The sequence below is a fragment of the Salvia miltiorrhiza genome, unplaced genomic scaffold (genome assembly GCF_028751815.1).
Source record: "Salvia miltiorrhiza cultivar Shanhuang (shh) unplaced genomic scaffold, IMPLAD_Smil_shh original_scaffold_293, whole genome shotgun sequence".
Classification (NCBI taxonomy): Eukaryota; Viridiplantae; Streptophyta; class Magnoliopsida; order Lamiales; family Lamiaceae; genus Salvia; species Salvia miltiorrhiza.
Window position 1 is genome coordinate 131969 of NW_026651522.1, and position 12834 is coordinate 144802.

Consider the following 12834-nt stretch of genomic DNA (forward strand, 5'->3'; position numbering starts at 1 on the left):
TTAAACAAATCGGATATTTGCGGTTAATCGAATGATTCGCGGTTAATCGGTTAACCAAACCACTAGTTGTTAGTGAAATCGTCCTTATTATTAACCGAACCACTAGCTGTTAGTGAAATCGCCCTTATTCAAATTAAACAAATCGGATATTTGAGGTTAACTGACCGCTTCAGTTAATTGGTTAACCGACCCACTAGATGTTAGTGAAACCGTCCTTATTATTAATCGAACTACTAACTGTTAGCAAAATCGCCCTTATTTGGTTATGATTAATTAAGAAATCGATTCGATTAAAATCGATAATCGAACGGGATCGATTAATAATTCGATTATAATGCGAAAAAGTATATATATGTAAATTGGATTTGAATAAATGAGAAATTTTGAGTTTAAAGTGCCGAGTGCGGGATGACAATAATCTGATCACGCGCTAGCCCTCCTTTCCTTTCTCCAAAAGAAGATACTCTTCAACTCATTATGAATGTTTGTTTCGTCTATTTATAAGGTGATGAGAATAAGGTGAGCTGAAATGAGGCCAAGATACAAAAATCGAAATGCCCTATTGTTTTGTTGCGAGGCTTCGGCCTTTGCTTTAATTGCTGTTTGTTATCTTATCAGATAAATTTTTGCGTGCCCCATCCACACCTAGAGAGCCACACACCAACTATTCTTTTCATTTCATATATTATTGAATATTGATCATATAAAGATGAAAAGGTATTTCATCTAAAACTACGCACACATATACAGATATATATTGAAACACCCCAATTTTCATAAACTTTTCAATATAAAATCTTTGAAAAAAACTAATAGATAAAATAAAATTTCTTGAATTATAAAAGTTTAAACCAATTTAAATTCAACTCAAACTTCTATAGAATTACTAAATCTCTAGTCATTCACTAAATCTCTAGTCATTCTCGACTTCCATGGCCGCCTCAACTCCAGAACTGCAAAACTGAAAAAATAAGGGGTGAGCATATTTAAAATATACTCAGTCAGGAATATAACAAATATCCACATACGTCACATACGTAATTAAATCACATTATCATACTTGCAAACATACGCCAAGAGACCGGAGCCCCTTGACAAACATAATCATAGTTTGAGTCGATGGCTTAAGTCCCATGACCAAACACATACATAGATCAATGGCTTAAGTCCCATGATCAACTTATCAACATAGATCAATGGCTTAGGTCCCATGATCGCACATAACATCATAGATCAATGGCTTAGGTCCCATGATCGCACATAACAACATAGATCAATGGCTTAGGTCCCATTATCGCACATAACAACATCGATCAATGGCTTAGGTCCCATGATCGCATATAACAACATAGATCAATGGCTTAGGTCCCATGATCACACATAACAACATAGTCATAAGATGCACGTAAACAAGTAATCAAACGCGATAATAAAAACATATATAACCATATGAATAAGCGTAAAATCCCTCACCTTAAAGTCGATACTATTAAATCAAATTCGGAACGAGGGTCTTAATCGCACCGCATCTAATTCAATATAAAATCTATAAGAACCTATATCAATAACATTTAGGTTATATAAAAATAATAATAATAATAATTTTATAAAAGGTATTGTCATTTTACAAATATATATATATATTAGTATATAAATACGTAAGGAACATAGCTAAAATTTGGTACTAAAAAAAAATCCAATTAATGAGTTTATATATATAAAAAGGACGAAAATTGTTTGACTAAAAACCATCAACCATAATTTTCGAAACACATTAAAATTCCAGGTTTGGTTAACAAAACAAAAATTATATATATATATATATATATATATATATATGTGTGTGTATATATATATATATGGGAGGGCTACAGTAAAAACACTTCTTAAAATATAAATATAAACGTTTTTTAATGTACGAATTTTATCCAACATGGTTACGAATTGTGAAAAATAAATTTTTGCTACCTTTGGGATTCGAACCCAAGACCACGAATTCATCCAAAAGGGTTACGAATCAACCGTAGATCTTGATGATCTAAGGGCTGAAAATCATTTATATTTTATACACTTAAGAGTGTTTTTATTCTAGCACTCCCCTATATATATATAGCAAACTAAGGTAAACTGCAACTTCAGATCTTTATTCATAAAACATTGCAAAACCAATTGTTATCCTCAGAATAATATTATTAATTAAATACACAATCAACATAACATATTTAAGTTTAATATACTCAAGTAAAAGAAATACTCGAAAGTTTACGCAGAGTTCGAGATGGAAGGAAAGTCTCATATATGAATTTTGTTTGTGAAAAGCTACATTATCCTTTGGCAGCTGCCAGCCGCACATTTGTGAAAACAGATTTTGGCCATTGCTTGAAGAATGAACAAGAATTTAAGATTTAAAACCTTACGAAAATAAGAATAAAAAATGAGAAGAGAGTACCGATTCTTGATGGCTGTTTCGGGTTCTATGGGTGTGTCTTAGGGTAAATATTATACCTTTATTTATACAAGTCTTTAAAAGAGTTTGATAGGTGTAGAATTTGTAGTCTATGTATATTTCCTAATAGGATAAAGAATAAAGATGATAAAAAGAGTTCTAATTCTAATAGTAATCACAACAACAACAACAACAACAACAACAACAACAACAACAACAACAACAATAATAATAATAATAATAATAATAATAATAATAATAATAATAATAATAATAATAGCCTAGATAAAATTAATTGTGCTTATCTATATATATCATATAATTATCTAATAAAAATAATAAACAGTACAAGAAAATATTAATAATTAAACTTATATAATAAATCTAAATTATCGGGGTGTTACATATATAGGCAGTGACGGAGCCAAGAATTTAGTTCAGGAGGCTGAATTTGTACGGGGTTCGGGGGCTACTGTCCTTGAATTTTTTTTTGGGACATTTCGTACATTTTAGATATTTTTTTTATTAAAAGGCAAGCATAATAGTAATAATGACGAACAATATTTTCATAGATTATATAGTTTCAATATATTACAAATAACTTAAGAATAAATACTTACTGAGCTAGTTATTTTTGTTTGAGACAACAATGACATTTGATTGCGACGTGTACTCATCGATTGAAAACGTTGCAAGATCTTCTCGTTATCAACTGTTAACACAAAAGCCAAAAGCAAGCAATTTATGCTACAAATACTCTAACCACGCAAACTTCTACCATAACACAAATTTTTATATTAGTAGAGATGACGTGCATTTGCACATAAAAAGAAATATTTTAATAAACAATTGTTTATGAGTGTAAATTTATATTCATTTTATTGTAATATTTATCATTTTAATACATTTTTGAATCAATTATTGGATAATTTTTTAAAATTACTCCATCCGTCCCTAAAAATTGTGACCTTATTATAATATCGGTACGTCCCTGAAAATTATGATATTTTCTTATTTGGAAATGATCCCACAAAATTTTCATCTCACTATTTATTAAAAAGTGTGAGAGTTGAGACTCAATCTCTACTCAAAACACAACTACTATACTTTTTCTTAAAATCCGTGTCATCTCCTTTGGGCTACAATTTTAAGGGACGGATGGAGTATAATATTATATATAAAACTCATAAAATTGAAAAACTTCATCAAAATTTAATATTATAAAAACACGACAAAAAAAGAAGATTGATTGAAATTCATGTTTATTTTCTATGTTTCATCTTTATATAATTATTTTAATTTCAAGGATTCTAGTAAAATTAAACTTCTAATAAAATTATTAAATAAATTCTTTATATTGTAATTCTAAATTATTAAATTTACATAATTAAAAATACTAACTTATGTAGATTAAGAGTTCTTTAATGGATACTACTACTTAATTATGGGTAAATGTCACTTTATGTCCAATTGTTTTAGCGAATTCTCAAAATTGTCTCAATCTAACAATAATACCAAAACGATACCCAACCTATGAAAAAAAATATTGTTTGTGTCCTATTAAAATATTATTTGAGAAATTTATTTTTGGCGAGAAATTTAATGAACAAATCAATAAATTTTACGAATAAACCAAGATAACTGATGAACAGACGTATCTAATTAATATGTTGAAAATTTCGGCCCTCCAGGATTCGAACCTCAGACCAACATGCTTGTTCATAAAAATTATTGACTTATTCATAACAATTACTGATCTATTCACGCTTTCTCAATTTCGCAAAAATATTTGCTTTCTCAACATATCCCCCCTCTCTCTCTCTATCCATCTCTCTTTATATATATATAGGGTTAGGTTCCATGGAGAACTACAAATAAGTAAATAACGGAGAACATTGAATAAATCTATAAATTTAACGAATATATCGCATAACTAATGAATATGTGTATTCAATAAAAATACAGAAAAAATATATAAAAACACACCCCTCTTAGGCTTCGAACCCAGACCAAAACTTATTCATAAGATATATACATTGATTTATTCATCGAAATTATAGACTTATTCGTAACTTTTTTATGTTCTCTATATAGAGAACATATTTGCAGTTCTTTACGGTTCTTTTCCATATATATATATATATATATATATATATGAATTCATTAAAATGTCGATAAATGTATACGGAAATTTGAATCAAAAAATAAAAGGAAATCATATATATTTTTTTTTATTTCACTTTAAAGTAGCTCAGTATATAGTATATATGTAGATTACATTATCCATTCTACAAAAAATACAATCATCTATCATCTATTTAAACAAAAATAAATAAACACATGACCTATATGTAATTTGTTTAAATAGTGTATTAATTAGAAAACGAAGCCTAAGATAGATTATGATGATCGATATTAAACTCAATTCATATTATAGCTTTATATAATATAAATTTATATTTATTTCACAAAATTGGAGTCTCGTCGTCATATCATGACGGCCACCCCAGTGGATCCCAATCCCATGTATAAATAAAGAAGAGACATTAGTGGCCTTTGCAATCAAACGAGTAGCTGAGAATAAAAACTTACACATATTAATCAAATCATCAATTTTGTCGAAACACGTCAATTAATCCACCTAATAATTCCACCCTTTATTTAATAGTTAATCATTAGTAATTACCCAAACATGGATTATTTACTCCTTCGTTCCAAAAAATAGGGCACGTAAAATAAAAAAAAAAATCTAGATAAAGTAAAAGATAAATAAAATAAATGAGGAGAGATAGAGAGTGATGAAAAAGTAAGAGAGAGGCAAAATAAATAAACAGATAAATATAAATAGTCGATAAAGTAATTATTTCATTTTTGAATTGTTATATTGAACACTCGAATTTGGGACGTTATTATTGGACGGAGGGAGTACTATTTAATTGCTACTGATATACTCCGTCCGTCCCACGAATTTTGACATATATTTCTTTTTGGGTCGTCCCACCAATCTCGACACATTTCTAAATATAGTAACAATTATTATATTTTATCTCCTACTTTATCACTTTATCAAAATCACTTGCACGCGCTCACTTTTAATCCTTCTTTAATAAATATAGCATCAAATTAGTTGCTATTTGCTTTAAAAGATACTACTACATCCAAGCTTTCAAGAAAAAAAATATAAATTATAAGGTTTGAAAAAGAAAATCAGCTGGGGGTGCTTGAGCTCCCCCTAGCTTTCCCAATGATTTTATCAGTGTTAAGATTAGGGGTGGTAAAATAGGTTCGATTAACGGTTTATAACCGTAACTAAATCGATTTTCACCAATTAGGTTCGGTTTTCAGCTATCGATTAATCGGTTTAACCGGTAATCGGTCGGCTAAAATCGATTAACCGAATTAATAATTAAAAATTTACATAATTAAAAATACTAACTTATGTAGATTAAGAGTTCTTTAATGGATACTACTACTTAATTATGGGTAAATGTCACTTTATGTCCAATTGTTTTAGCGAATTCTCAAAATTGTCTCAATCTAACAATAATACCAAAACGATACCCAACCTATGAAAAAAAATATTGTTTGTGTCCTATTAAAATATTATTTGAGAAATTTATTTTTGGCGAGAAATTTAATGAACAAATCAATAAATTTTACGAATAAACCAAGATAACTGATGAACAGACGTATCTAATTAATATGTTGAAAATTTCGGCCCTCCAGGATTCGAACCTCAGACCAACATGCTTGTTCATAAAAATTATTGACTTATTCATAACAATTACTGATCTATTCACGCTTTCTCAATTTCGCAAAAATATTTGCTTTCTCAACATATCCCCCCTCTCTCTCTCTATCCATCTCTCTTTATATATATATAGGGTTAGGTTCCATGGAGAACTACAAATAAGTAAATAACGGAGAACATTGAATAAATCTATAAATTTAACGAATATATCGCATAACTAATGAATATGTGTATTCAATAAAAATACAGAAAAAATATATAAAAACACACCCCTCTTAGGCTTCGAACCCAGACCAAAACTTATTCATAAGATATATACATTGATTTATTCATCGAAATTATAGACTTATTCGTAACTTTTTTATGTTCTCTATATAGAGAACATATTTGCAGTTCTTTACGGTTCTTTTCCATATATATATATATATATATATATGAATTCATTAAAATGTCGATAAATGTATACGGAAATTTGAATCAAAAAATAAAAGGAAATCATATATTTTTTTTATTTCACTTTAAAGTAGCTCAGTATATAGTATATATGTAGATTACATTATCCATTCTACAAAAAATACAATCATCTATCATCTATTTAAACAAAAATAAATAAACACATGACCTATATGTAATTTGTTTAAATAGTGTATTAATTAGAAAACGAAGCCTAAGATAGATTATGATGATCGATATTAAACTCAATTCATATTATAGCTTTATATAATATAAATTTATATTTATTTCACAAAATTGGAGTCTCGTCGTCATATCATGACTACACACTTTAAACACTAATCTACAACTCCTTAATTCCCGTGCTGAAACCAAACGTGTCAAAATTCGTGGGACGGAGGGAGTAGCATATAATAAAATGATTCTTCTCTTTTTACGATACGATAAAAGTATAACTAATTATCTCTAATACATAGCTAGATACAATCGGGTATACTTGCAAACTAGCGCATACAAATATACAATAGGCAATAGCTATTCTTAATATATACTCCCTCCGTCCCACGAATCTTGACACGTTTTCCTTTTTGGGCCGTCCCACGAATCTTGACACGTTTCCTTTTTTGGTAATAATTATTACATTCTCTATCCTACTTTATCACCTTTATTATATTCTCTCTCCTACTTTATCACTTTTATTATTTTCTTTCTCCTACTTTATCAATTTTATACTTTATTAATTACACACTTAAAACACTAATCTACAACTCCTTAATTCCCGTGCCGAACCCAAACGTGTCAAGACTCGCGGGACGGAGGGAGTATATAATAGCTAGTATAATATGTATAGATGTATATGTTTTGATTAAATTAACCACACTAACTGGAAATAATTTATATGTATACAATACAATGTGAACTAGAGTAGTACTCCATCTGAATAATTAATCTCCTAATTAACTCAATGTTGCTTTCTTTAATGAATTGGAATAAGAACTACAAGCCACTTCAGTAGATATAGAGCATCAAGGATAGATGTGCGAAAGCTTGGGAGATTCGCGCTCCCCAAAAGGTGAAAGCCACAATGTGGAGAATCATGAGGAACCGACTGCCTACCTGCGACAACTTGGTTAAACGGAGGATCCCACTCGGAGAAGAGGAAGTACTATGCAATGCATGCTGCCAGAGGGAGGAATCAGCTCAACACCTGTTTCTCCGATGCCCGAAGACTGAAATGGTGTGGAACGAAATCCAAAAATGGGTGGGAGTTGATTCGGTTCGACCCGACAATGTCGAAGCACACTTTGAAGCCTTCTCAAACCTTGGGACGAGGAAGACCAGTTCGAAGTTCCTCTCGGTTCTTTGGGCGTGCACCACTTGGCTTATCTGGAAAGGGAGGAACGAAAGCAGATTCGAGAGCAAGAACTGGGAGATCGCTAAGATGTTAGGTGGTATTAAAGCTAGATTGTGGAGTTGGAACAAAATCTTCAACCTGTTGGAGGGCGAAGTTAGCTTTCATGATTGGATGACAAAAGACATTTCTTATCTCTTTGTGTAACTCACGGTACCGCTGGTACCACCTTTCCTTTTTCTAATAATATCTTTTTTTCTGATAAAAAAAAAAAGTAGATATAGGATTATATATATATATATATATGTGTGTGTGTGTGGTGGCGGGGGGCTATTGCTCTTGTACCAACATGTCCCAACATTATCCTATTCCAATTAATGTACCATATATATAGGTATCACTAGTTTGCTTGCATTACATATTTTTGGGGTAGAACTAAGAAACCAAATTAAAGTACCATCTTAAAGGCAAACCAGTCTCTAGTGCTTTCTCCACTACAATACTTGCTATCTTTTACTTTTCGAAATTATTATATATTACATCAAAGAAAAAAAAAATACTCCCTTCATCCCTAAATATGACTTATTTCTTTTTAACAGGATAATTTAGGAAAATTTTCTAAATTAGATAAAAATAATAAGGTTCATAACTTTTCAAGAGTTAAATGTTATCTTTTATGAAAATGAGTAATTTTTAATAGGACGAAACAAAGGAAGTAGTAATTTTTTAGTACAATTAATGGATGAAGTATGTAATTAGAGAATAGTAGAATATGGAAGAGGGGATGAAGTATGTAATTAGAGAATAGTAGAATATGGAAGAGGCAATAATCAACAACAATATCTCACATGGTGAATGGATATAATTTGATCTGATTTTGATTCAAGAATTTATCATCGATTGTTCACAATTAAATACAATAAAGAATGTATAAAAAATGTAACAGTCTCACTCTTGCGCTACAAGTCTGAACTGTTTTTATGTAGACAATGATGTAAATTAATACTATAATGTCAGTGCTCGTAATAATTACGGTGATAGACGAAATGGAAACTGCTAGGGAAAATTAGAGCAGCCAAGAACCATAATTATTGGTGGTAACCCACTTAATTGTAATTTGTTTTCAGCAACTAAAGATGATCATCAGTTTAGTGGAGAACCCATTCCAATTCCAATGGGTATTTTAAGTAGGATTGCATGATTAAGATGGTTATTATATATATATATATATATATATATATATATATATATATACTACAAAAAAACGCGTATTTATCGGCGAAAATTACCGGCGGCTATTTTGCCGTCGGTAAGTAACGGCGGCACGGCGGCGGCAAAAACGGCGACCCGCCTTTTGACTATTACCGGCGAATTACCGACGGCAAAACGGCCGCCGCTAATTAGCGGCGGTTACGCCGCCGCTAATTTAAATAAAAATAAATAAATAAATATATATTATTTTATTACCGACGGCATTTTGCCGTCGGTAATTACCGAGGGCAAAATGCCGCCGCTAATCACCACCGCCAGTGCCATCCGGCGATAGCACCACCGCCGTCCGGCCAAAATTACCGACGGCATTTTGCCGCCTCTAATTACCGACGGCAAATTTCAATTACCGACGGCAAATGCCCTCGGTAATTATTTTTTTATTTTATTTATTTTTTTTATATTTTTTTTTATTTTTTTTTCATTTATCATCTAATAAATTGATCAAAGATAATAATACGAAAACATTAAAATTAAATATATATTGAAATACAAGTGAAAATTTAAACATTGATTATTATTAATCTAAGATTATTACTAAGAATTCAAGATTCTTAGTAAGAATCTTATAATTATAACTTAAGAATGTTAATTAGATTAGTGATTCACTCATCAATCATCACTAATCCAAGATTATTACTAAGAATTCAAGATTCTTATTAAGAATCTTACAATTATAACTTAAGAATGTTAATTACCTTAGTGATTTACTCATCAATCATCACTAATCCAAGATTATTACTAAGAATTCAAGATTCTTAGTAAGAATCTTATAATTATAACTTAAGAATGTTAATTACCTTAGTGATTTCCTCATCAATCATCACTAATCCAAGATTATTACTAAGAATTCAAGATTCTTAGTAAGAATCTTATAATTATAACTTAAGAATGTTAATTACCTTAGTGATTTCCTCATCAATCATCACTAATCCAAGATTATTACTAAGAATTCAAGATTCTTAGTAAGAATCTTACAATTATAACTTAAGAATGTTAATTACCTTAGTGATTCACTCATCACTCGTCACTAATCTATTATTATTACTAAGAATTCAAGATTCTTAGTGAGAATCTTATAATTATAACTTAAGAAGGTTAATTTGATTAGTGATTCACTCATCAATCACTAAGAATTCAAGATTCTTAGTGAGAATCTTATAATTATAACTTAAGAATGTTAATTTGATTAGTGATTCACTCATCACTCATCACTAATCTATTATTATTACTAAGAATTCAAGATTCTTAGTAAGAATCTTACAATTATAACTTAAGAATGTTAATTACCTTAGTGATTTCCTCATCAATCATCACTAATCCAAGATTATTACTAAGAATTCAAGATTCTTAGTAAGAATCTTATAATTATAACTTAAGAATGTTAATTACCTTAGTGATTTCCTCATCAATCATCACTAATCCAAGATTATTACTAAGAATTCAAGATTCTTAGTAAGAATCTTATAATTATAACTTAAGAATGTTAATTACCTTAGTGATTTACTCATCAATCATCACTAATCCAAGATTATTACTAAGAATTCAAGATTCTTAGTAAGAATCTTATAATTATAACTTAAGAATGTTAATTACCTTAGTGATTTCCTCATCAATCATCACTAATCCAAGATTATTACTAATAATTCAATATTCTTAGTGAGAATCTTATAATTATAACTTAAGAATGTTAATTTGATTAGTGATTCACTCATCACTAATATAATATTATTACTAATATTATTACTAATCTAATAATAATCTAATATTATTATTAAGAATTGAAGATTCTTAGTAAGAAACTTATAATTATAACTTAAAAATGTTAATTTGATTAGTGATTCACTCATCACTAATCTAAGATAATATTTCTAGTAAGAATTCAAGATTCTTACTAGATTGATAAAATATTTATGGTGTATAAACTAGATTGATAAAAAAAAAAAATGAAAATTAATAATAAATTAATAAATAAATATTTTTCTGATATAAAAATAAGAACGGAAACGAGCCCAATCCGTAATTAACAACATTTTTTGGATATTATCTCGACATATACTAAGGTTATGAATATATATGATATTGTATATTGAATTAGACTTTAAATGAATTAATAGATACTATATATATCAATAATACGAGTGTTCTGTACTGGTGATCATTCGAAAAGAACTTCAAGGTTAAGCGTGCTTGACTTAGAGCACAACTAAGATGGGTGACCGACTGGGAAGTTCGTCTAAATTATGCAATACTGTATAAATACGAAAATAAATTGTAGATATACGATAAAATAAATAAAATAAATAAATAAAATAAATAAAAAAAATAAAAAAAATAAAAAAAAAAATAAAATAAAAAAAATATTACCTAGGGCAAAATGCCGTCGGTAACGGCATATTGCCGTCGGTAATTACCGACGGCATTTTGCCCTCGGTAATATCTTGGCCAACTCCGGCGGTGGCGCTCCGGTGGAAATTACCGACGGCGGTGGCGCCGCCGCTAATTAGCGACGGCGTTTGCCGTCGGTAATTCTCCGGCATCTCTCCGCCGTTCAACGGCGGAAATGCCGGCGGCGGCGCCGCCGTTAATTGCCGGCGGCGGTCAATCGCCGTCGGTAATGGCGTTACCGACGAGCAAATCACCGGCGGTCAATCGCCGTCGGTAACGCCGCCGGTAACTACATTACCGGCGGCCGTGTCGTCATTACCGACGGGAAATCGCCGTCGGTAATTTCCAATTTTTTTGTAGTGATATATATATATATTATCCGTTTGAAAAATCATTTACAAATAGTTGGATAAATTAATCAATTTTACTTGACTTATGGGAATAAACAGTCAATCTTATATTGGTTAAACTTTCTTAGTCAGAGTTTATCTAACCGACTAACCCCACATTTTTTTTTTCTTTTCAAGCCTAATTTAATTTCATGTTTTAGATTTTTTATTGATTAGTAAAATTTGCTTCCCAGGCTGCTCTGCTCTATCTGGTCTGGTGTTCTGAATTGTCCGATGACTTTCAGTCACTTATTTCCCGATAAATAATTAAATATTACTCCAGATAGATATTCTGGCGCATTATTTAATAAGTGGGGTGCTATTAAATGGCCATAAATTCTAAATATTTAAAATGTTACACGCGCGAGGAACCAAATACTCCATTTAATAGCTCCAACTTCCCTCCTTTGCTGGCGAGTACTATATATTGAAACTATATTTTTATAATGATATTAAAAAAATATAGCATCAGAGTCCAGAATCTTTTATTTCATTTTAATCTGATCTAACACCATAACAGATAATTACTAGAGAATGGTGTACTTATGAGTTTGTTAAGAACCACGTATTGCGTAAGCTCTCAGAAGGGATATTTTAATCAATAATTATTATTAATTGGTAATGATTTTTATGTAGTGGAGAAAGGGTACCACCATTTTATGAGATGAATGAGTTGAGATTGAATTTGATGTGGTTTTTTTTATAAATAAGAAGTGTTTATAAAAATAAAAGTTAAGGAAAAGATGTGGAGCTATGTTCTAAAAAGGAAAGTGTCATACTTTTAGTG

General features: G+C 30.1%; 1 protein-coding gene across 1 annotated transcript; it reads left to right on the forward strand.

Moving 5' to 3' along the window:
* The first annotated feature begins 7734 nt into the window (after positions 1-7734).
* Positions 7735-8208, forward strand: LOC131003918 (uncharacterized). The gene has a single exon (XM_057930488.1). The coding sequence runs from the start codon at positions 7735-7737 to the stop codon at positions 8206-8208; it is 474 nt and encodes a 157-aa protein (XP_057786471.1).
* The last annotated feature ends 4626 nt before the right edge of the window (positions 8209-12834 follow it).

What these genes read in the sequence shown, in the direction of transcription:
- LOC131003918 (XM_057930488.1), top strand. Translation starts at nt 7,735, where the DNA reads ATGTGGAGAATCATGAGGAACCGACTGCCTACCTGCGACAACTTGGTT.